At 40.3% G+C, this 27,472-nt stretch overlaps 1 protein-coding gene across 1 annotated transcript in view; it reads right to left on the bottom strand.

Moving 5' to 3' along the window:
- diaph1 (diaphanous related formin 1) overlaps window positions 1-27,472 on the bottom strand; it is a 98,732-nt gene extending 71,260 nt beyond the window's left edge. Inside the window, 5 exon segments of the mRNA XM_030396534.1 lie at window positions 300-430; window positions 1,058-1,159; window positions 3,113-3,277; window positions 4,092-4,118; window positions 27,367-27,472. Coding sequence (XP_030252394.1) covers window positions 300-430; window positions 1,058-1,159; window positions 3,113-3,277; window positions 4,092-4,118; window positions 27,367-27,465 — 524 coding nt within the window. The 5' untranslated portion in view covers window positions 27,466-27,472.

Consider the following 27,472-nt stretch of genomic DNA (forward strand, 5'->3'; position numbering starts at 1 on the left):
GAATGTGTTTATTTTAAGTCACTATTTAATAAATGCTTATATGGCAGCATTTGAAGCACAAGTGATGAGGTCTGTATAACATTTACAAATCGGGACACTGCCACTCTTAAGATTTTTCTTTGCATAATGGCTTACGGTCTGTCAAATTACAGACTCAACGTGAAAGATCTATGATTCAAAAAACCCTCAAGTAGATTGACATTTGGATTCAATATCAGTAGACTGACACAGTTAATTCCAAGCAGTTTTTGGGTTTATCTGGCTCAGTGTTTTATTATTACACGGAATAAGTATATTACCTGACAGGGTTGTTATTGAGGGAGACTCGCAGAGATTCCAGACAGCTCAGCAGCTGTGTGTCTCTGTAGTCTGATTTTAACTCCTGGATGTACATCATGGCTGATTTGGAGCCCTCCTTCTGGTCTTGGCCCTAATCAACAAACACAAACACACACAGCGGGTAAACAAATACAAAATCGTTTGTTTTCCTGCTATTATATCTGTCTTCTCACAGGTTATAATTGGTATTATTTCCACAAGAGAGCACAGCTGCAGGGCTCCGAGGGCAACAGTCAAGCCCAATTTGAAAGTTTGATTTGCTTTATTAAGGGTATTGTGTGTAGGATTTCTCTCTTAATAGGCTTATTTCACAGTTAAATGAACAGTGCTAGCTACCATCTGTGCTTGGTTATGTTGGTCCTTTGGGCTATCTGCTATCATCACATTTGATTATATTACTCCTGCTGCTGCTGCTACTACTACTACTACTACTACCACTACAAGGGTAGCTGGTCCTACCAATGATGGTGACAGTCAAGGAGAGGCCTTTGTCTGCATATTTGTCTGATCAGTTGGTCTAAAGAGAATAAAGTCAACCACTAACACTCAGTCTGGCTTCATGACAGGCCAGCATCTACCACCATGTATTCAGCATCGAGTAATATATCATGTAAAGGACAAAATGCTTTGTAACTTGTGACTGTAATGAACCAGTGCTAAAAAAGACTGCAAATTCCCTTCAGCACATTGTGTAAGCAACATTTATTTTGGTACTGACAGCTTTAGACGTGTGGAGGTACTGGGAGACCATCTCTCGTTTGATCATAATATCTTTTTCCCGTAGAGGCTGCTGCTTCTCCTCATTCAGGTTCATATCCACCTGGAGAAAGACAGGAGGAAGAGGATAACAAGAAAAACAAAGGAGGATGAAGGAATAAACAAAGGGGTAAACAAAGTATTTTGAGACAAGAAAGCATGATGAAAAAAAAAACGTTTTAACCTAAGCAATCAATAAACAGAAACTGTATAATAAAATGAAAATCATCTTGTATTGATAAATGTGAGGAATCACATTAGCGTATTTTAACTCATCACCCCTAAATTAGAGGTGCGGAAAATTCTGAGCAGAACTATTAGGCAATACTACATTACTTAGAAACACTTCAGATTTAGGTTTTCGTGAGTGGATAATACTAAGAATGGCTGGGCAGTATATAACGAAATTATATCATTATCATGATACAAGACTGTATCTTGTCCTAAATTGTGGATATCTTTACATTGTGTACAAGTGTCTTTTCCTGGTATTAAAGGCTGCATTACTGTAAAGTGATTTTCTGGACTTACCAGACAGTTCTACTTGTTCTCATAGTTGCCTACAACCATTTAGTTATTATATCCCCTATACTGATGATTATTTATCAAAAACCTCTTTGTGTTTATATTTTGTAAGAGCACCAGTACTAATCCCTACAATATTTATGTAGGTAATTGGTCCAAAATATTGTGATTTGATTGTTGTTCATTGAGATTGAACATTTATGAAGTTCTTCTGAGGAGATTTTAACATAAAGACTTATAATGTGTATTGCAATGTAGTCTAAAAATAGAGATATTAGTAGGGATGTCCCGATCCGATCTGTAGGATCGGGATCGGAGCCGATCTGGGCATTTTTCCGCTGATCGGAATCGGCAGTTTTGAACGTGGACCCAAGCCCGATTTTTTTTTTTTTAACGTCAGAGCACAATTTGTGGCGGAACACAGACGCGCGCGTGGTGTTACTCTGTGAAAACCTGTGAATAAAGTGTCTGCCGTGTGGAAATAACGTCAATTACAAAGCGAAAGCAGTCCAACGGTGACATGTAACATCTGCTATACGGCCGTTTCGCGGAGCTGCATTTTACTACTCATTTGATACAGCATATACAAAACAAAAACTCAAAGAATACAACGTGTTCACTCGAGAGTACAGGCAAGGAGACCAAAGCAGCAAACAGTCGCGGATACTTTCAGTTATGAGAAATATCCTCAGCCACATGTCCACAAATAATACAGAGAGGGTCATCAAATTAATCGCTCTGGAAAACCAGCTCATCTCCGTAATAGGGGATCAGGGTTTTCTTCGTCACCTGGAGTTTTTGAATCCCCGGTATGCCCTACCATCTCTGCATTACATTTATGCCACTTTCGAGTTACAACATGCCGGTATATGCGCACTAGTTTGGTGGGTCTCATACAGCAGAGCATGTAAAGCAGGCAATCCAGGAGATGCTGAACGCGTTAATAGACAAGCAACGTGTCCACGTCATTTTATGTGACAACGTAAAGTACATGAAATAAGCAAAGGATTATATGGAGGTACCAAGCGTGAGCTGCGTCTCACACACACTTCAGCTGGCTGTACACGAGGGTCTGCTGTCACAATGCAGCATCACACACTCACCTGCTAACACAAGGAAGGTGGAGGCCAATGTTGTAATAGCATATGCAGAATAATTAAGAGCTATATTAAAGTATATACTTTGTTTCAACAAAATAATAAAAACCTATTAAGGAACAGCTTGGATGCAGGTACTTTTTTTCTTAATACAGCTGTGTTATCTAGGAAAATATTAGTTAAGGCCAAGTATCGGATCGGGACTCGGTATCGGCAGATACTAAATATTAAAGGACTCGGATCGGGATCGGGGTAAAAAAAACCTGATCGGGACATCCCTAGATATTAGTATGAGGCCCTATCACCCAGCCCCAAGGACAAGCTTCCATGGCTGTCCAGGGGAGATAATGAATCTTACACACACAATATACATAAACTTTTAAGATCTTTCTCACCAGCATCTGTTCGAAGAGCTCCAGGACATATTCATCTGAATGACTGTGCATCATCGCACTCTGAGCATTTATCTCATAGTTGGCAGCTGAGGAGTGTCGCTGACTGGGATTATGACCAGGTTTCTCCTTGTCTTTTTTCATCCTCATGCTGGTGAAACGCTCCAACTGGATTAGCAGACAACATGACACAGGTTAGAGGAACAAGGTTAGAGAGAAAAAAGTGAAGGCATCACTGTAAGGTTAAGGTAGCAAAACGTAGTCATCTCACAGTTTGAAGACAAGTCTACCATCTAATGTTCAATGATTGAACGTAATAAAATTCCAAAAAGCTGTTTTTACCTTTGTTTTAAGAATATTATATTTTCTAATTGGTAGAAACTCTTCAACAATGTGAGATGATGATTAGGGATTTGCAAATGTCAAAGGTGCTTGCCACAAATACTGCAACACAAAGTCAACATGCGGTTAAAACTGGCAATTGCAAAATGCTCAATTTGAACAAACAATGGGGGATTTCCTTCCCTCTGCTTTTAATGACTTTGTGCAATACATTGCCAAGGCTTGCGCTTAGAAATAGTCATTTATTGCCAAATGAAAAACAAACACTTAAGAATATTAACTTGAGGATTCATGAAAACCCTGGCACATATTAACACAGTGGCCCTCCATAATGGTTGATAAATAATAACTGGTCAATAACTATAATTTGGGTATTTTCCTGTTTGAGGATCATGAAGGCTTTATTTTCTTATGTGCCAAGTTATTCATTCCATCAGTGTGCATTTTCAAAGCATGCACATACAATGTGAGTACAGAAGAGGACAACAGACATCTGAAAACATTTGTGTTACAGTGGTTAAGGTTTGCATGACAGACAGCAACATGACATTAAATGGATAATGTTGAGATCGTTCATCAAATACCACAAGGACAGATGGAAAAGCACACTGGCGATGGGGGCAAGCCGTTAAAAACCTACCTCGTCAGGAATCAGCCGTTTGAGTTTCTGTAAAGGATGATTGGATAAAAGGGAGGACAATGGCACATAAGGGTTAGAAAAAAGGAACAAATGAAGAGGCAAGGCAGTGACAAGAAGGGAGGCAGATGTAGAGACAGAAAGATAAATAATTAGTTAGAAATCAATTATGACAGGAAACCGATCAAGGAAAACCAACTACAGAGTCCATGAGTGACTAACAGCAGGACAAGGGGAAAAAACTATACATAAATTAATATTATAACTCTATCTAGTCATTCACACATCTCTCTAGACATCTAATACATTCAAAATGGAGATCAATCTGGGTTTAAGAAGACATCTGAAAGCTAATAATTACATGTGTGAACTATTAATAACAGATCAACATTCATAAAAAGGCAGAGGGATATCAATACATGTTTAAAGAGGAGAAAGCTGCACCAATATCTCTGAAATACACTTGCATGTCTTGGCCACTAGGTGTCAGGCTCTGTCCAATAATGTCCCCAAAGGAAGCTCAGTGTCAGCAGTAACACTTTGAAAGTGTGCAAACACATACTCTGACAAAGCCCATGCAGAGTTTATAAAATAAGAGAATAATCACAACCAAGATCAGTTTCCCAAAATAAAATGAATAAAACTATTTTCAAGAATCTAAGAGTAGGATGATATTGACATCTTGCTCTTTAATGCAAATGTGCCTGGCATTCAAATTTAAAGGAAAGCTGTTTTCCATATACTTTGACAGAGGAAAGCAAAAGACACAATGCACCTCTGAGTCTTATACTACAACAATCTACGAGACATAAAGATGAGTCTGGACATGACATCCGACCCCTTGTTCCCACATCAAATGGCATGTAACCTTAGGGGTTGGTCTCAACTGCAGTCTGAGGGTTATATAGTCACACAGAACAGAATCTTCTCTTCGCTTTCACACAAACACACTAAATGAAGAGCTACTGACAGATGTTTATCCACTGTCGTTAGCTAAGCCCTGGGGCTGGGAGGTGCACTAGCATCTCTAGGTTTATCCAAGCTTCTAGACAAATACAAATATACAGTGTAGTCAGCCAGTTTGATTAGAGAAAAATCTATGTAATAAATCAAATTTGAATGAAGACAAAGCACATTGAAGAAGTAGATTTGTATTTCTGGACAAAGACAGGAAATTATAAATCTAAAAAGTACAGACACTATGACTGTAGATATATGTAACTTAAGTAATTCAAGGGATGTCAACCTTTCAGATCTTAGATTAAAGAATATTACACCAAATACATCCAAAAATAAAGGAATGTCACTGTATTGTTAAAGCAGTTTTGCCAATGGATTAGTGAAAGGTGTTAGGCAGTATGTGAAGGCCGTCGGTATAAACATATACAATACCACAGCAATGAGAACAAGTGCTGGGAGCAATATTTTCTGAAATAAGTGTGCTCCTTCTTAAAATTTCTATTACTGGTAAAATATATAAACGAAGACTGAGAAAAACGTCTTTTCAACAACATAAAGTGACACTATTCAGTAATCCATGACCATCATTCTACCTTGATTTTTTTTCAGTTATTTGTAAATCTAGTGAAAACTCCACTTAACATCCACTTAACATCCATGTTGCTCATAGCCTCTTAAGGCAGGAACACACCAGCCCAACCGTTGGACGTCTGAAGCGTTTGGAGAGACTCGGACGAGGTCGGGAACATTTCTGTTTGGTGTGTTCGGCTCTGTCGGAAGCTTTCGGAGCCGCGCGGACGTTGTCGGATCCGACTGAGCATGCGAAGTCTGAGGAGGAGGGCCGTCGGACGTCTGAGCCATTGGATTCTCTGATTGGTTGTGTGCCAGCTGAATGGCCGTTCTGATTGGCGGTGTGCTGGCGAATCAGCGCGGCGTGTGGGAGGGACGGAATACTGTGTGCGCATTGTTTTTCTATGCACTCCGTTCCGTCATTCCCCGTTTTCATGTTTTGCAGTAGTGGCACCAGACTAGTTGTTATGTCCGTTCAGGACGAATTAATTTGTGTAAGTTTGGTAATGCCTTGCTGCATGTTTAGTATGCAGCTGTTTTTTATCGGAAATAGTTAAGTTTCGTTTTGATCGAAAGTAAAGAGAGTTGCGTGCATAAGGTTCTCGTTTACAACTCACAACACAAGCGCCACCCGCTTATTGCATCTCGCGCAAGCGCAGAACGTACACGCTACTGTGGCGTAGGCAGCACGTCGAAGCGGTGTGTTCAATGCACCTTTTCTGCCGAACGGGTCAGACAAGAGGCAACGGAGTGGTCGGAGAGTGGTCGGAGAAGGCAGTTGGACGTCTGGGCGGTGTGTGGGGGCCTTTAGCTCTACATCAAAATGGGTTGTGTGATTAACAGCTAATTTATCTTGAAATACTAAAGAGCAGAATAATAGTGGGTTAAATAAAATACTGTTGCCATACATTGGGATATGTCTGCTTTGTCTCTCGTTGACAATGCTAATTAGCGTGACTGCACGTGTCTTTCCATCTAGGTTTCAGGCTAAACACAATAATGTCCTTCTAGGAAACTCAGCAGCAGCTCTTCAGATCTCAGCAAATCTTCACACTTCCCATAAAAAGTTTCAGAGCACATACATACATACAGTGGGCTGCTCTGAGCACAGACTTCTACCACGGCCAGCAGTCCAGTCCTCTATGAGAAGCTAATCTGCAAGCACAACCACTTTACATCTAGATATACTTTCAAACTATTGAAATTATGACAAAATATGGTTGCGCCTAACTGAAGCCTCATTATTTCAGCAAAATTCAAAAATGTTTCCTTATTATCTCTGGTGGAAATTTTAGACAATTCACATATGGTTGTAAGAGTGTCATTAGTTGAATAATGTGTTTGTCTACGCTTCGAAAGTCACATCTTAGTTTAAAGAAAAAAAGCATGTCATATGGCAATGAATTAGGGCCACATGTCGCAAAAACTGATTTCATGTTCAATTGTTCTTCCAGCTTTAAGCCAAAAGTCACAACAGCCGTCTCTAGATACAAATATAAAAAGTATGCCTTGCACAACTATAGCCTTCTGATGTATTTTTCTAACCATTTATTCGACAGATTTTGTTGTTTGTCCCTTTACTATGTCACAACTGCACAGGTTCATTGAACATTTTTCTGTAGCAGGAGAACAAGAGGTAGAGAGAAGGGAGAAAGAGAGAGAGGGCACTCTAATCATTCAGAGAGCAGTCGAGAGAAGGATATTTCTGCTTACACAGCTGCCATTAAATAACAGTCCCTCAACCCATGCACACACACAGAGCCGCACACAGGGGCAGAAAATAACACATACACAAATGTTGTGGTGGTATTAGCCCACAGAACGGAAACATACAGCTGATTGCAGGCACAGTGAATTCTGGGTAATTAATAGGATTGGTCCGCATGAAAACACTAGAGATAGATGGGGAAGGAAGAGACAAACCACTCTTGAATCTAACAAAATGTGAGTGTAAGGTTCCGCTTTTCAACCCACAAGTACAGTTATGGGGGACATATGGGAAATAGGGGTGTAAAATGAACTGGTATGATTCGTAAATCTGTAAATTTAAAGATACACCGATACACGGATCCCTGGATCGATCAACTTGTAAGTGTCCTGACTTCAAAGCTGTGCATCGGTTGGGTGAAGCTGCTATGCTGCTACTTCCTCACAGTGTATTTAAACTCCATAAAAGTTCAAAGGTGCGATAATCTTGCGAGATGCGACAGAAACATTAGCATAGCGTTTCCAAGTAAACAGCCTTTAAGTACAATTATCTTAGCGTTAACCTGGTGAGATGGTAAGGCGAAACCTGTGCAGATGATGAGGATGCTACTAAAGCTAGCACTAGCAAGAACACACAGCCACAACTCAGCAAGGTCTAAGGTAATCACGACATATACAGCCCCATATATTGCTCAGGACTTACGACCTGTCTGCTTTTGAATAGAGACGCACCGATCAGGATTTTTGGGGCCGATCACCGATCACCGAAAGCAGTATCTGCCGATCCCGATATTGCCGATCACCGATCACAGCGTCAAATCCATAAATTCTTCTATATTGTTGTCTTGTGTAACTTTCATATATTTAATTAATGATTCTTCTTATACAACACTGACATTGTATTATTAAGTATAAAAATTAGGAGATGAGGAAGTATCATGAATTGACCACCGTTTTATTGCAGGCTGAGGCAATGTGCAATATTTCACACTCTCGAGACTCTCTTAGAGACAACTTGGACTCAGCTTACATAGAGTAACTGTAGCTTACTAGTGGGAATGCATGCAGTCAGGGGGGAATTTCGTCATTTTAGGGGCAAGTCTATTTGGCCTTCACTTCACATGGATTATGTATTAAAACATTTTTTTATACCAATATCAAGTTAATGTTACAAACAGTTTTTTTTTAAGTAGGGTTAGGGTTAGGTGATTTTTGTGACACCACACTGAATATCAGTGTTATTGAATATTTCTCCCAATAGAAATTCCCCAAAGTTATGGCAAAGCACATTTTTCCCAAACCAAAAATTGTAGAATAACCAGCAGACCACTGATGGGTGGAGTGAATTTGGTGGCACTACACTCTGAATAATAGTGAAGTTATTGAATATCTTTTGTAGTTTCTCTTTTCTGTGTTGCACTTTGTAGACGGTCCCTGCGCACTCGTCTCACAGACGGCTGACCATACAGACCCGGAGGACCGCTGGTTTTGATAAAAATACGGTTGTAGCTCGTTGTCTATCTTACTACGGTAGGAAAGACCCGTCGTTTGTGTTTTAACAAGGTTTCACTTATGAGTTATTGATCCAGTAAGTTCGAATCTGTGAATATATTTTCAACTTTACCAAACTAAATCCTACCACATAAGTCAGTTATGTATCATGTCAAAACCGGCTGCGCTCGCTCACTGGGCTGTAAGTTTCGTTCTTCTGTTTTGAGACGCTGCTGCTGTTTGAGTGGCTTTCACGTGAGATCATCGATGTGATGATGAGACTCCAGCTGTGCGAACCACGAACTCACTGAAGTTACTGTGAGTGACTACTGTGCACTCAGGTGGCTGTAATTCAAGGCAAGCCCACTACGCTGACCGGGCCAGGGGCACAAAGGCCACCGTGGCCGTACGATGAGATTTTTTTCACGTGGCATCAAGGCCAAAGTGCGGGTGGCTGCCGTTGCCGCCGTGAAATTCCCACCCTGCATGCAGTCAATGCACTCTATATTGAAACGTCATCTGATCGGCCTGCTTTGATCTATTTTGAGAACTCCGATCAAAACCGATTATCGGCCGATTGCGATCGATTGCCGATCGATCTGTGCATCTCTACTTTTGAACATGTTGCTATCATTAGCTGTATTCTGCAGCTGCTGGTAGTACTGCACACTGTAAACTGTCATTGTCTACTGAAACTATGTACTGAATTGAACCATACTGCACACTGTTTACAGTCTACTGACAGTTGCTGCACAGTGCACAATGTTAAATTAATCAAATGTTTGAGTTTGTTATCAGTTGTAAACATTTGTCTGATTGTTTATCACAGGTGTGATTTTATACACTGATCATTACAAGGAAGCAGAGGATACAGACAGTCAGGGACATCCAGTTCAGAGAGGTCCAGAGCAGACTGATCCAGCTTAGAGAGATCCTGCTCATGGAGATCGAGAGGATAATTGTTCCAGGATGAGACAACAGGTACATTTTTTAAACAGCGAGGTCTAAGCAGATACTGCTAGATATACATTATAGTAAGTAAAATACATGGGCTTCCCTGGTCTTATGAAATATTTATTTAAAGATAATCAATGCCACATTTATATAATTGGCTTGTTCTAATGTACAAATGAAAATAAAGGGTCTACATGAAAAAAATATTGTATCACATCGCACCAAAAAGTTCCATAATAAGAATTGTGTCTGAATCGTATCATAGCCAATGTATCTACATACTTATCGATTTGTCTTATAAGGTATAGATGCACACCCCTAATAATTTACCACAGTGTTTGAGACAGAATTGTTTTTGAAGAGGTCAAATGGGCCTTTAAGTACTGCCTCTGCATCTGAGAAGAACCATATAAGCGGTACTGAACTCCTTCACAACCACTTTTAGAACAGCTCTGAGCAGCCTCCACTAAATGGATGAGCCAATACCAGCTATGATCCAGGTACCAAGTTAACCTGGCTGTATATAGCGGATATAGCTTAAGGGTGGATGTTTTCCACTGTTGGACAGTCCCTCTCCAGTAAAATGTAGGTGCGTTGTTTGACATTAGAACACTGTTTTCACATTCATCGCTTCAAGTTTAAATTTCTCTGCGCCGGTGGCCAATCCTGGTCCAATATTCAACATACACAAGTTTGATGTGGGGAATCCAAGCCCCAAGTGCACATGCATTGAGATTGGACTTGACAGTGAAGTAGGAGACATCTTGTGGCCTGCCATTAACTTGAACCTAATCCGGCAAGTAAATAACACAGCCTGAATATGAATAATGTTTGGCGCTAAATCTACACATCATGATTTCTGTCACAGTGCAAGTGATTCACCGTTTTCTCAATTTATCCAACAGTGCTTAAATGAATAGTTGATTAATCTAATAGTGGAACAACAAAAAATATTAATCACAACTATCGCAATGTAATTTTTGAAGCGAAACTACCCACCATGTGCTAGTTCCAGCTTCTCAATTTTGACAATTTTGTCTTTTGACTGTTTAACATCATTGTAAATTAAACACCTGTGGGGTGTAATCTGAACAAATTTCCTTCAGATCTTGGTAATTGTGATAGACATTTTTTCACATTTCATAGACCAAATGATTAGATGTATTTTTCTTAATTTACAGACTACACAGTAATTAGAGTTCCCACTACTTGAGCTATAGAGGTTTTTCTCCAATTCTAAATTTAAACCAAACTCACAGAACTACTTGATTATAATGCAGAGGGTTCCCCAAGCACAGGCTGCCAGCTAAATGAGCTGATTTAGATAATCAGCCATAATGAGCTTGTCTCCTCGTAAACTAAACAATCACGGGAGTTGCGCATCATTTTCTTTGATTCTCCACGCCTCATTAAAAATGACATTTTATGACCTTGCCTCTTTTGCCTGTGTCTGCTCCAGGGAGGTTTTCAGTGCAGACCCATGACCCCTGCAAAATAATGCCACACTGTTTTTCTGTGTCCACTTGTTAAAAGTGTCAGAGCCAGACAGACTTGTAGCGATTCAATCTGTGTTACGGGATGTCACAAATCACCCTGCTACAATACTTTTAGCCAATTCAAGTGCAGCACTGGGGACGGATCAGATATTTGTTTTGTTGGAATTGTATTGTTTTGTATTTTTTATTCAATGTTAGAGTAATTCTTATGTTTCACAATAGGCGTGTTTGACTGCATATTCTATAAACAAAAGTAGGAAAACACCACGATTATTAAATAATACTGGGGTTTCCCCAAGGAAATTGGTAATCGGAGGCCTGGACAATTCATCCATTTGATTGGGTTAAACAAAACAATATGCAACAGCATCGTAGTTTCCCCAAATTCAACTGTTCAAGTTGTGATATGCATGATATGAAATTAAGATCTATGAGGGCTATGTTTGAGTAAGAGTATGGATGTGTAAAGTGAACCTAAAAGTGTAATGTGTAGGATTCTGGAGACCAGTATATACATTTAAAAGAAAAACGATAAAAAAAAAAAAAATAATAAAACACACAGTTGCAAGTAAAGGAATATTTACGAAAGCAAGAAATTAACAATAATACACAATTTGCTGGTTTATAATTTTCTGTGCAGGAAAAAACTGCCCTTGAAAAGCCCTGTACATGAAACACATATACAGAGAGACAACCATAGAGTGCTCCAAAAAGAGCATAGTTACACCGCTTTGAAGGCAGCAGCAGAAATATGGAGGATAGAGAATGGGTTCACTCTGTCTGGTAGTCTGTCTGTAAGAGCAGACCGCTGAAGAGAGCGTATCAGCAGATGCATTTGGCTCATTACAGCCATATAATGACTTAGTCTCAAACTGTTGCTGATGTTTCTTTTTGTACTTGTACTTAGACCTGCCTGTGCATACAAATTTGAATAGCAGGTCCTGAGATTGGCGAGCGAGATTATGTAAATCAAAGCAAGAATGAAAACTAAGTAGATGCAGACTGGCAGAAAGCAGAGAGGCCACTTTCAGAGGCAAATGAGTGAAGCATCCAAAGTTCTGTCAGATGATCATTCAAAATGGATGCACACTCAGTTAATGGTTGGGCTTTACAACAGGGAAATCGTGTGATTTTTCTGTAAGATGCAAATTGCAAAGGATGTGACCTGGGCATCAAATAAGCACCAATCCCATGCTGCTAAAATATGCAATTGGCTGGTAGACTTGTTGCATTAACACACCAAATGAGACAATGATAATTAAAAAGTAGCTGGTAAAATGTGAATATTTACAAGCCATTTGGCTGGTGGACAAAGTTGATTTTGCACCATGGATGTGACATTTTGTATTAATAAACAACAAATATTGTTTTGTATTTGTCTTAATGCTAAATTCATATATTAAGTGAACAACATTCCACTGTTATTGTATATTTTCACCTGTCATTAGAGCACCCAAAATACTGCTGGCGTAAATACCAATACCGGTGTGCAGGCACCAGCTTTCCATTATTCATACAGGCCTTTACATAATGGCATGAACAATATACACTGTACACTATATGTTGCCAGCACAGATTGAACTGGGATATCCACCAATTAAAAGTTGTTTTTAAAGCACTAGTAGAGATATGAATATTCACATTTTCTATGATTAAGCACTAGGACATTGCCTCTGCAATCCACTATGTTCAACTGAATGGTGATGAGATCTAAAAGTCAAACTTAAGCTGGATCTACATTTATTTTTGTTTTGTCAGCATGATTAACTTATCAGTCATGACCAGGCAAATTTGGTGTCAAGCCCTGCCTATTAGTTTACCACATTTTTATGGTTATAAGTCTGCCTCTGCCCTGTCTGCAGTTTCACTTAGTTCCTAAATTGGTCTTACTATCACAAACAAACATCCATTGTCCAGTCACAAAAAGTCAGAGCCAGTGACTTGCCAGGGCAACGTGCCAAAAAATATCTCTGACAAAAGAAACCAGGAAGTGCTGAATTGTAATATGAGAGAAATTCATTTACAAAAGATTTGTAGTTAGGTCATTGCGAATCTACAGATGCTATACAAACCATATAGACTCTAAGCAAACTTAAAACCTTTTATTTTCTGACTATCTAATGCATAAACCATGAAGTAATACCACAGAAATCACTGTTCTCATGCCTTCACTGGTTATTTATAGAAGTAGATAGAAAACAAATGACCTGTCTGTGACGATGGATGTGGAGTTATTTCTGTGTTCTGTGACTTGAAATAGGTAATGTGGTCTTAGGGTTGTAACATTTCTAGATATTAACACTGTGTGAATAGGTCTGGGAGACAGAGTTGGATGAGGGAGGGGAGTAAGAGGAGAGGTGAGGTGCTGAGTGTATGGAGGGTGACAGTGGTGGGGGAAACAGGGTGCAGATAGGGAGGGTAATGGAATATAGGAGAATGTAAATTATTCCTACTGTATATGTGAAAGATGATTACAATATCAGTTTGTATGCTTAAAAAAGTCTCTGACCACTGTACATTAAGTAGAAGAAAAGGGTTGGTGTGTGTGTCTATGTCATCTTGTTACCCGTGCTGAGTTAACATTGCTTACAGTGTTGCCAGGGCAACATACCGAGTGTACTTGATAATATCTTACAGGGGGAAGCAGTGCTTAGGCCGGCACACCCAAACACAGCTGAAAACTTTCCTATGAATACAGCCTAAGCAGGAAATTACCAATAGCGCTGGTATATTGCACACACTCAAAGCTTTATGGTTAACAGGGTTTCAACCTAAAAAGCCTTGAAAAGCAAGAAAAAACAAAATTATCATCTATCAAATGCTCGTCTGAGCATGGCAGTAAAAGAGCAGGGTCTGATAATGACGTAGTCACCATTTACAGGAACCCTGCCTGACACGTGCTTAGTTAGTTAGTTACAACTTTCAAGCAACCTCTGAAACAGAGAAACAAACCGTGATTAAAGAGTCCAGAAAAAACACAAACTTTATCAAGACTGTGAGGTCTACTGCCCAGAGGTCAATGTCTCTTCTCCACTACTCCACTCTGAATTTCGCATGTGTTCTCCTCTACACTACACTTTTTAATGCTCTGACACGCCTCACTGACCTACTGACTCAAGGTGCATTTGAGTGCACTGGCTGAGTATGAGAGAGATTACGACTGTATGTCAGTCCAAGTGGGGCACGTTTGCTGCATGACTGCTCATGGTCCAAGGTCTACTGTTGTTAATGGAGACACAAACCCCACCACCCACCACCCGCCTCCACTTAAAACAAGGGAGGACACTGTCGCTGTGTCTCTATACAAGCCTGTCTGTTCTAAAACTGGCTGAACAAACTTTAATGCTTTATCCGTGTTTGTGCCCTATAAAGGACTTCAAAGGTCTTGCGAAATATTAAATGGTCCTGTTAAATTAAATACTGTGTTATACATTAAGAAACTGATCAATGACAACTTCAAAATGAATAAACCCACTACAGATGCAACAGTTTATCAGCATTCATTGGTGCTAGTGGTCGATGTTTATCTGTTTTGTGTCATTAATTCTGTGCTGTGCATATGCACTGCCTTCCCTGGGATGGCAGTGATTACTTTCTCAATGACTCTGGCAAAGTGCTGTGGTTTGTTTACGAATAATAACAAAGAAAATGTCAGCCATCTATGACAGTAGTACACCGTCTCTGAGAATGATCAGCGACTTGCAATTTGCAAGATACTCCAACATTTGCTGGTGTTTTCTCCTTGGTGTGGTGAGAGCCCTGAGACGTTTTTTGGAAGCTACTTATGGTGTTAAAACAACAAAGACCACATTAATAGAGACTGACTGGATACCAGATATATAGCCTCTACTTTGATGAGGATGTTAAACATTGGTCACAAGCAGCACCTCACAGACAACTGAGTGATAGGCCTGCTGCCGGAGCTGACGTTGAGATGGGGCTGATGATGTTATAAGGAGGGCTGATCTCCCACAGGGCAAAAGAGTCGAACTGACAGGGCACTGTTGGCTATGCATCATATGTTTGAGATGATTTTGGAAGAACCAGAAAGGCCAAGTGGGAGGGGGTCAGATTAACCTGGGTTGATGACTTTCAAGAGTTACAAAATCCTGTCTAACAGCATTATATACCATTGTGCAGTTTTGTGGCATTAGATGCAATAAATCTAAAAGTTCCACATCTCAAACTGAACTTCCTAGATCATATGTCATTGATTAATCAGCAGTACCTGAACAACCAGTAGTTGGCCCCAGCCCTATTTTCAGTGTGAAAGCCCAGTTACTGTAGAGGGCTAGAGCCTAATCCATGAGTAAGACAGGAGGTGCACCCAGGAGAGGTTCAAGGTCTATGACAGGGATACAGGTTTATCAACACAGGAGGTGTTTCAGCTGAATTTCTCACTCGTTATAACTTGCTCCTGTCAGAAAAGATTCCATCCTATTCTAATCAATACAGCTGTACACACAGGCTTTATAACAGCTTGCATTTCATACCTGAATAACCTCAGGCTTTAACTTTTTTTGACAACATGAACCAAAAACCATTCTCATCTATTGTACTGACAGATATGCCGATACAAAATAGACATACTAAAATATTGTGTAGGAAAGTAATGAAAAGGGCTTTTACTTCAAGGCCCCTGACAAGCCGCTTTGTCACTTTTACCAATAAGTAAAACAATGTCACAAAAATATCACCTGAAACCTATATTGTGCAGCAGGCAGGCTCTGCAGTGTTTTGAGCTCTCAACTTCCCCCATGTATGAAATCACTATACAGTATATTAATGGTTCTCCAGCCCCAGGTACTGCAGTTACAAACACAAAGCCTTGTGTTACCTTTCAATCACCAGAGCAAAAACATTCAGATATAAATTGTCTGATAAAATATAATAATAAACCCCTATGTGGCTTTGAAGTAATACCAGTCATCCTTAACATGACTGCTTGTGGGGGAACAAAACCAAGGAGACAGCCACACATGCACACGAAAAAACACAACAAGGAAATTACGTCACACACCAACAACTGTACAAAGTTGTGCATAGGAAACAAAGAATAAGCCTATAATTTGGGGGGGATAATAAGAATGGGTCTCACAGAAACAGAGATATTTAAAGGAATGACTAAAGGCAAACAGCACACAACTCAATTGTGCCCTTGGGAGGAGAGAGAAAGGGGGTAGGCGGTGTTTTTGTTCATACGGGTCAGGAAAAAACAACAAAAGCACTAAAATACTACTGTCCACCCCCAACTACCACCCACATCCCCATCTCACTACAATATCAATAATGCAATCATGAAAGACAAGTTTTATTCTCACCATTCACAAGATACCAAACTGTAGCAACAATAAGTATTCAATGACAATGATGACTGTAATAACCCACAGAACAACCTCATACATTCTGTGAAATTCCACAAATGTTGAAGCCATCAAGACTATTAGAGCGAGTGCAGTTTCCTTTTAATTTAGTTTCATATGCCACAGTCATTTTCATACTTCCTGCTAGTGTGCTAGGTTCACTGCCAAAGCTGTCGCTACCCTGATGCTGCAACATGTCCCAACAAACTTCACCTTTTTGCAAGTATGTTTCATGATTGCACGCTTCCCAGACCACAGCTTACTTTGCACTTCTTACTTCAATACTGATTATAAAAAAAAAAAAAGAAACTCTGGCTGTGGGGTGTAAAGCCTTCAGAGTCATTTAAATAACGGTTGTATCCTGATGTCTAGCATCTAAGAAGTGATGATGCTGCCACACAGCCCATCTAAACCCATCCACCTACACAGATCGTCTGCTCAGGAGCGGAGTGGAGCTTCCATCAGCATACTTTGCACTTTGCGGTAGCATCACTCACACACAGCACAAGTTCATCTACTGTATACAAATCTCAAACTTTCACCACCAAATTACCACAAGAACTGGTACGTATAACCTACGCACACATTCTCTCCACCCCCCTCATATCCTCACATACTCAGTCCACTGTACCAGCACACAGAGACTTGGCTGATATGCATGCATCAGTGACTGCTCCTACTGATGAATAAAGCCTTCTAAATCAACCGAGACAGAGGCAGGGTTTGTTCCAGTGATGGCTGAGAGGCCATCATAAGAATAACTGTAAGAAATGAGAACTGCCTAATAATGAAGGTGCATAAAGCGAAGGAGGGAGAGCACAGGAAGGTTCTCAGTCTCAGGCTTCTGCCTTCATATGCTTGAATGCCATGAATCCCCGGCTTGTGGGCTTAGGTGAGTAAAATGTTAGAAAGTACACTTTAATTTTCATAGCAATAGTTTAATTTTTGAGTTATCTTATAAACACAGTTTCAAATTCGAAAAAGTACCACTGTTAAATCTGTTAAGAGCAAACCCTCCATCAATAAAGGATCTCTGAAAAAGACAATAAACTCGACATCTACAGCTCTGTTGGGGTTACATCAGGTATCAGTCAGTTCATAGTCTCAGTGCATATAGGAGAAGTGTCTGAAAGTGCAACTGCAGGCTATAGGTAAGCTAGCTGTAGCCTCTTTGAAGTATGTTTTTTTTCCTTAGGACAACAAAAATACTAAATTTGAAGATGTTTTATGAACCATTGGAAATATTTTATAAACTAGCTTTTAGTTATGTTAATTTTCTACTCTTACTTTGAATGTAGTATTCACAGGTCTTAGACAGGGCAGAAAAGATATTCACATAATGATTGAATGTGACACATTTTTATGTGCCAGTGATGTCCCAACACATCGACCATACCTGTCAGGTACCTTCAGCTAATGGGGAGCTGAGAAGAATCCCATATATTGTCAAACATATGGTGTATGTGACTTAAGTCAATATCTCCTATTGTTATTGCCTATTATTCCTTGGATAATTTCCCCAAGCCAATTATGGCAGCAGACTATTCATGAAGAGCTATGAAGCTATGTGCGCACAGTCAATGAAAATTAAAGCCACAGAGCTCTGTTGAAAACAGAGCCTCACATATATATTTCTACGCATCATTTGGGATTTATCCACGTTTAACATTATTATTACCTGTGGTCTGAAATCGTTCCATCTACCTGTTATTGGACTATAATTACTAAAGCCTCTGCTATACCTCAGCACACATAGTGATTATAATGTGAACTAATAGCAGATTTCAGGTTAATCTTAGTTTCCTACACTTCTCGCCAAGACACAGCAGGGTGTGCATCTGTGTCCAGCAGCTAAATTTCTCCCACAGCCTTAAATGTCTTAACGTTGTGCTCCAATCCTGGCAACAGGCATAGACTGCCATCCTACACACACTCAGTTGTGCGACACATAGGCCCATGCTGTTTACAGTCATGGTGTTGAGATACACAGAGCAGTCTGAGATTAGCTGTAATCTGTCAGGGGGAGACTGGGGAGAGTCACAGAGAAGGACTGACACCGTAATCCTAACTAAGCCCCCCATACACAACACAGGTGTCAGACGTAGAAGCAAGAGCACTCATATCTGTAAGGATCAGTCTGCAGGTTCGTCTACCCAGCTTACAAGTGTACTCCTCTTGTTAACAAGCAAACAGTACCAGTACATACATAAATACATACGTACGTACAAACTGGGGAAACAACACTGCCACCTCCTTCTCTGACGAAGATTGACAGAAAAGACTACCTCCCTCAAACTTAGTAGAAACTGGAGAGGACACAACAAATTATGCAGTTGCAGAAAAATAATCAGAGATTTTGAAAGGTGTGGGGGGAAGGATTTCAGAGCTATTAGACCACTCGACAAGCATACTAGCAGCTGAGTAAGCAACATCATATCATAGCCAGCTCAGTAAGCCTTTTTTCACAACATAAACAAGAACTACGGGCTCATGCTCACACTTCCAAACACACACAAACGAAACAGTTCAATGTGCCGCCTTGTCTTTCTAAAACGGAGGCGTAATATTCCTCCTTTTCCAAAAGCCACCACCGGGGTAGGTGTAAACATGTGACATGACGTGAAGCACGAAGTTGGGCTGTGAACGGTGACAACGAATTGGTCTTCAAAATAAGAGCTTCACATTGCACCCATTGGAGTTTAGAACTGGGTTCTTAGCAGGGGCTTTTAATTTGAAAGTAGCGACCGTTCCTAACTTGCCGCTACAACAAAACACGGACACAACCAAACAGCTACAGAGACCGAGGAGACGCTAGCATCTCCTGGATCTCAGCGCCTGTCCAGTTGCTCATCTAAATGTCAGCGGATGAAGTGATGGACTGACTGCTGTTATCAGCTGTTACCTGGTTTTAAAACTCCCCAGCTGTGGGTCGCACAACAGTGCAGGTCATCGACACCTCCGCCCATCTTATGCAGGGGCCGGCATACTGACGCCTCGAATTTAGATAGCAGGCGAGGCGGAAATAAGTGTACCCTCCGAGGCAGCAAATCGGCGGACCAAAACAGACACCCAATTTGCCAGCCTCTGTCTAAAACCGCGGACCTAGCCACCAAAAGGACGGGTTAGCTGTCTAGCTGTCTGACTTGCTGCCCTGTATAAAAATGGCTAGAGATGCTGCAGCTGGAAAACACTTAAGGAAATTTTGTCGTAAACGTCACCATCATAAAATGGGGAACTTCTGTGTGACCAGCCAATGGCAGGCAAATCTGTTGGTAAAGCAGTGGTTAGACTAGAAAATTAGTCATTTTTTAAATCACAAATGCCAAACATTTCCTTGTTGTGAGTTCTTCATATATCATAATTTACTGCCTTTCTTTGAGAAATACAACAGTACACTTATGATGGACATTTCTAACTATTTTTTGACATTTTGATGATCAAACTAAGTCACACTCTATGCCTGTGTATTTCACTACTGTTCCTAGGGGCCCAATGCACTGCATGTTTTACATGTCTCTCAATCACAACAAACCTGATTCAAATGATCAACTTCTTATCAAGCTCCATGGAAGCCTCAAAACTAGGTTGTAGTTTGTAGTCAGTGTGTTGTAGCCGGGAGACGTGTAAAACATGCAGGGCAAGAGGTCCCCAAGAACAGGACTGAAAAATACTGCTCTAGGCTGAAGCCACTACACTTGAGGTAGGATCACATTACCACGACATGTTTTTTGTTTTTTTTCTGATTACAGTGAATGAAATTTTAATTGTGGTGCAAATGATAGTAAAAGATTTCAGTGTTTCCCTGTAGGTCGACTGCTTTGGCAGGGTCACATCTTAGACTTGGGACAGGCTATCTTAACTACTTTTCTGATTCTATTTGAATGCAGGAGAAAGTGAAATGGTCCAGCCCAAATGTTGAATGTTGGATTTAAAAGGAAAATTTCAACAGCAGAAACATCACCCTGACCTAGGATAATACAGTTAGTGAGTGTTATCCATCTCCAGTCTGGATTGTTTCAATCTTGTCTACTAAGGCTCCAATAATAAAACCCCACTCTATGTTTTAATATTATCCAGGCTTCTAATGCATCCAGGCCTCCAAAGGTTTGACAGTGGGCTGTGTATATGTGTGTAAACATATTTATTAGACCACTGGCACCTCCTTGCACAATGGATGGAAAGGAGGGAAGGAGAGAGATATGGTTAAGTAATAATGGGAACGAATAAGGAAGCATCCTGTTCGTTATTTTGGTACAACTTCCTGACAAAGCCCTCAAAATTAAAGAAATAATATCACAGGGTGGAAACACTGACATATCTGTGTGCATGTGTTTGTGCACGCATGCATGCATGCATACAAACACAACTACAAAAAGTAAGAAGGAGAAGTAAGATTGAACAGATGATGAAATGAGTGTGTGAACAATAAGTGAACACCCAGATCAGAGTAGTTTAAACACAAATTTCATGTCAGTTTACATTGCAGTCTTTTCACTGAAGACGTTCATTGATGCCAGGAATGCACAGTGGTAGCAGTTTATTCTTATCAAAAGCACAACAATAAACGTTGTTTGACAGACCACTGTCTTGATAAGTTTTTTTTTCACTGAACAGACTAGTGAAGGCCTTTGATAAACATCTGGGCAGGTGAAACTGACTGTGGCAAATATTCAATAGCTCAGGGCAACAAACTGTATGCTCAGATGCATTTGTTCAAAGTTCTTCTCTGAGGAAGGGGAAACGAGCATGACAAAGAATGACATGCAGAGAAACAGAATGCCATTTCCTCTATAGCCTCTCTGTATCACACTTAGAGACATGCATGGCTGCAGCATAAGGCCTCTAATCAACACAAACCACAAGACATGAGGTTATGCTCAAACAACACACAAGTAACACAAAATAGCCATCTGCACCAACACTTGTGACACTGACAGCTTTTCCTCAGAGTGCAAGCTGGCTGTTGACTGACCTAACTCTTCAACACACATTAATTGTTTGTACCGGTGTTCAATGTCATGCATTGTCACTTCAGGACTTATCATCACCCTTTGCACAGTAGCCTAAAAATACCATATGTAATATCTAAAACAAAAAAAGGTTCCTCATTAAGCCTGCAGAATGCTCTCTCAGGGGTTTGGACTATTTAGGCAACAACAACAACTCTGCTCTCTGTGAATTTGTTCATAGTATCTCAAAAGAGAAAAGCAACATCGTTTATCAACTCCACAGCTTCTCCTTTAGACAGTCAGTCAATTAGATGGATAGGAGAGCAACTGCTAACAGAAAGTACAGTAGTTATCGGGAGTTAGCTAAATGGATTGCATCCGTCTATAATGTATAAATGTGTAATTTCACTAAGGCTTAATCTTACAATTACTTTCATTAATATACTGCAAATTATTTTTTTGATTAATTATTAATTTTTTAATTGTCGATAATCTGTCAATTATTTTCTCAATTAAGATTCATCAAGGAGTTGTTCAGTCTATCAAATGTCAGGAAATTGTGAAAAAAGTCGACTAGTGTTTTCCAGAGCCCACAAAACTTAAATTTAATCACTTTAAATTCAAACATGAGTAAAGCAAAAAGGAAAGATTTACATTGAAGTAGCTGGAATCAAAGAAATTTGACTACTACTACTGAAACCGTTTATCAAAATACTTGGTGGTTAATCATATTAATACCTTGTCAGCCCAACAGTCAAAACAGACTTTGTTGCCTGAAACAACATGCAAGGCTGGACCACCACCATTAGATGGTATCCACTGACTACTCATCTATGAGATGTCTCAAAACTATACGGTCATCATGTACTAGACGCATTGTAATGAGCTGGCACAGGCTCATGAAGTCAGCTGTGCAGTCTGAGTCTGAGATAAAAATAAACCCATCTGAATAAATCAGCCATTCAGGTGAAGAGGAGATTACTTTGTAAGTATGGTATTTCAGTGCTCTAGTGACTCTGCATTCCTGTGTGTGCCTGCCCCGACAAATTGGTCACCGGCACTTTTATTACACAACTCAGCCCTCATATCCAGTCAGAACAGGCTTCAGCAAACCAAACACAGCCCTCAGCTGAGCCAACAGCTGTTTGTTTTTATTTGTAGAGTACAGTAACGACAGAGCAAGCAGAGAACACACTGCATGTTAATCATCATGCATCATGCTAATAATTCCAACAAGTGTCATTATTCCGTCTAAGTACTGGCATGTGGACAGGATATATGTCTAACATGAGATCGAATGACAATTGCAGTAAGCCAGGCATTTAAAATTACTGCTAGAAATCAATCTGAAAGAATCTAATGATAAAAATCGCTGCAAGTTAATCTATCAAATGTCTCACTGAGTAAGCAGAACCGCTCCCTGTGAGTGAAAACTTTCACTGATGTTGCAACCAAGAATTTTATCTTTGACAGCTAAACACCTGCCATTAAATCACTGCCTTAGGGTGTGTGACCACAGGTGTCATGTGCTTCAAAATTTTTAACCATAGATAGAAATTCAGAACGGTTTCCTGCTCTGGGTGATTCAAAACCTCTCTACCCTTTGGCTGTGTTTTTAGAGTCAACTTCAGTAATTTAAGCTTTCCATACCCATCAAACCACCTGTAACATGTTATTATCACACACTGCACCCACACTCGTGCGCATTTTCTGCCTTCCTTAATTTCCTTATCTGCATTTCTCTTTTTTGGCTCCTTTCCCACTCTTTCTTTTGCCTCCCGTCAAACACTTCTCTCTTCTCTCCCTCTCAATTTCGTCCCAACCCCTCTTCCACCCCAGTCCCTGCTCATTGATGGCTCACTTGCTTTCCCTTGCTCAGTCCTTCTCTCTAAAATACTCCCGTTCACTCCGAGCCAAGAGGCCCATGCCACTAGCAGTCCATTAACCACTCCAGTTTCACGCTGGCACTCAGTCATCCTATTCTTCAGCTCACAGTATGCTCTTCTTCCCCATGAGATGTAGAGAACAGGAAACTGTGTGTGCCTTCGAGGTGTGTGTGTGTGTGTGTGTGTGCGCGCGTATGTGTTGGGGGAATAGAACAGACATAAAAAAGGGAAAAGGGCAAAAGAGACCCACTGTGCACAAAGCAAATTTTTAACTACTCCACTTGACTTGGACGACTTGAGTCAGACTCTGTGACTAAAGAGTTGTGACCTGACTGGTGTAATTCATGGCGTTATCTTAAATTAAGCATTTGCTGAGGTGGTTCCCCCAGGAAGTAGGTGCACTGTTGCACAAAGGCACATGCAGGCAGTGCAGGAGTTTATGCTTGACGAGATGCACACTTAGCTTTGCAATTAATCAGATGTCAAATGTTTAACATCAACATGTCAAAATATGTTCTCACCGGCAACTATTTGGACAGCAGCTCCATATGCAATACTGCACACAAGAATCAGACAGAAATAAAAGTTGCACACTTTAATTGAAGGTTTTTGTTAATTACTGTTGTGACTGGTCATGCTTAAGTGTATTGCGGTTTTTCCTCTGAAGCTGCAACATAAATGCATTTAAATTTAGATAAGGAGGGGTATAAAAAAAAATCCAATTGTACATCCACATTAACAATGTCAAAGCCATTAATGTCATAAAGGAAATCAATACAAATCACTACCATTATCTTTTAATAACATGACAGAAGAAACCCAATGGTATAGGCTGAGGTAGCATTCATGAGCAAGCCGGCCTATTTTCTAGCTGTATAGATATTCAACAAGAGAAAAAAAAATATGTACTGCTAAGATACCTGCCTGGGGGTTCTCTGTTTGGTATCAACTACAACAGGTTCCAGTTTCAGGGAAAAATGCAATGTGCATCTGCTCGTTGGCTCTAATGCTTGTATGACACAAATTATAACTTTTCCAGTTATCAGGACTGGTTCTATACTTTTCAGTTAGAGCTCAGTTGTAGGTAATGCAAGCAACCCATCCCTTATACAGAATCATACATCTGAAAGAAGAGTGCAATCATTCTGGCTCAAAATCCAACCCACGGTATTATCAAACTGAAATGACAACCAGCATGGCACTCAGCAGACCGCATTCCTCTGCCAAGGGCCAACAGTCCCCTTTGTGCTCACTCATAGATAGCAGCCACTAATATTTACTTGATTTGTTTTGTGTTATTCCCTGAAAAGTGAAAAGTATCTCACAATGTAAAAAAAAAAAGTATTTCCTGTATCCATCCCTTTATCTAGATCTGAAGCAATACTTAATCAGGTCTATTCTGGTCCAAGACCCATCCTCCATCTTTGACGGAGGTAATAAGAAATGCCAATAGCTAGTAAATAACCTAATAAGCAATGAGAGAAGTCCAAGGCTGTACCAGGAGCCCCAGAAAAGCATGCTCAAGTTACACACCTCATTCCAAATATTGGTTATCGGTCTTCTCATGAACTAATATTTCTTGTCAGGGACTGAAAGAAAAGTCTAGCTACTTGGGAAAATTCAGCAAACATTCCAGCTAAAAACAGATAACCTGCCAAACTCAACAAGATGTCCCAGAGCCAGAATCTGTGATCTACAATTCACCTTGTATTCCAAACAACTGCCCAAGGCAGTGATCCCTGGATAATCCACACATACGCCTGCCTGCTGGGATGAGCCAGCCTTTTTATGTCAACAGCATTCATGGATGCTGATCTTTTCTGTCTCTGTGGGCCTGAGGAATACAGATAGTGCTTCAGGGAGCACAGCTAATGTGACCTGCTTTTGGCTTCAAATCAAATACATGGATCATCCTCAGCTACAGAGGTACATATAAGCACAGCAAATCATGTTAAGCATTCCTATGAAACATAACTACAGGTTAGATATGCTGAGTAAAAAACAGCGTGCATGTGAACTGACATACATGCAGTCCAACAGGGGTTGATGTCGGGGTAGGCAAAATTTTATGCACGGAACGAGGATGGGGTAGAATATAAAAGGACAAAAATGTCGATCTGTTATAAATTCTGCATGCTGGAAACAGTCCAGTATCTGTCTGAATGCCAAACCTAGTTGAAGTGGCAGTTCCATGGCATTATTCCAACATACTGTATAAAAAGTAATCAAATCTGTCTTAGATTCATCCAAAAACAGTAACTATGTCCAGAAAAATAGATGATGACTAAAACTGGATAACACTCACTTCTTCATTCAGTCTCAGACATCACAATACAGAGACATTCACAGAAGTGTGATTTAACAAATACCAAAACAACAGGACACCACATACACATCATGAAATCATACATATCACAGCACATCATCACTGGTATGTTTGAGGAGAGGCAAATGCCAAGAGTGATAAGTTAATGCCATTGACAAGATAGCTAAGCAGGATGGCATCACACCGCAGACAAAGCATGCCACACATAATTCTACACTCCTTAAACTCTTTCTGAACCCTGACTGTGCGCGGTGTAATAAATATTCTGCCTGAATGGGCTCAAATTGCAGAGTTAGTGGTGTACTGTTGTCAAGGACATACTTCACTCTGAGGTGGGCAGTCTAGCTACACACACACAGACATGCAATCACCCTTAGACTCATGTATGCAGTGTTATCTTGGGACATTGCACAATTGGTTTCTGTCTATGAGTAATGTTTACTAACTGCCTCACCTAAACCGTCGTGCACATTAACACCATTGATTACAATACTTGTTTTAAATTAAGATTGTTCTGTCTTTAAAAGGCTGAAAAAGACAAGACTGTCATGCTGTTACAGTACAGTGTGGATCGCTTTTTAATACTCCACTGACCCTGTCTGTATGCCAGTGTAGCCTGACTGTATAATGTGCCAGTTCTTGTCATCAAAATCATGTCTTTAACAAAGACAGAGTACAATCCCCACCACTCCTGCTTGGCATTTGTGCTATTTTTGGGCTCCTTGACTGGTGGTACTATTTACATGAAAAGGTTCTCAAATAAAGCTCAAACAAACTGTTCTGTACTGCACTGTTATTAGAAACAGTTTGCGTTCATCTCTGCCAGCAGGTTATAAAACACCTCGTGGTTTAAAATGAGGGGGCACCAGATGTGTCCTCTGTGCATCCTCTATGGTTACGGCTTGTCAGTGTGTGGAATATCAGTTTTCACCTGTTGCTAGTCATGGCCAACGGCTTAAGTTACGCAACATTTTTTACTGGCTGGTGACAGGCATCGTTGGTGATGACTCTTACTGCTCCCATCAAGACACCACACTGAATCACACATGCTGACACAGCCAGGTAAACACAACATGATGTCATAGTGATTAAGTCACCTTGGGAAAATTTGATGCCACACCTTACCATAGAAGGTTCTGCCATTCATCTAACACAACTAACATCTGTTTAAAATAAAGTCCTCCCGATATACATATATTAAAAAAAAACATTCAATCAATATTGACATAGTATATGTGGTCGCACTGATGAACGACAGTTGTTGACGTGTTGCAATGTCAGCACTGCATAACCACAAAGTTGGAGGGACAGCTACTTCCTCATGTGTTGACATCTACTTCGAACTGAATCATGAGTCCTACGGGGCTAGCACTGCAACCTGTATGACAGCTAGTGCACAGCTTTCAGGGGTGAAATTAAAAACAGGTATGGTGGTGGTTTGGTTACTTTGTGTCTTCACTTGAAACACGAAAGGAACAAAATGTAACCATAAGTTGAGTTGGTGCAACACTTTTGAGCCCTAGTCCCCCCGACCAACACCGACGTGCAACAGGTTTCCAACTTGTGGGATACTCACAAATTTCTTTTTCCCATCTCCATCCTCGTAGTTCTTCTTTGACTTCTTGTCCTTCTTGGGACCAGCAGCTGAGGCAGAGTTCCCAGTGTTGGGATCCATGTTTATA

This window comes from Sparus aurata, chromosome 18 (assembly GCF_900880675.1).
Source record: "Sparus aurata chromosome 18, fSpaAur1.1, whole genome shotgun sequence".
In the NCBI taxonomy this organism is placed as follows: domain Eukaryota; kingdom Metazoa; phylum Chordata; class Actinopteri; order Spariformes; family Sparidae; genus Sparus; species Sparus aurata.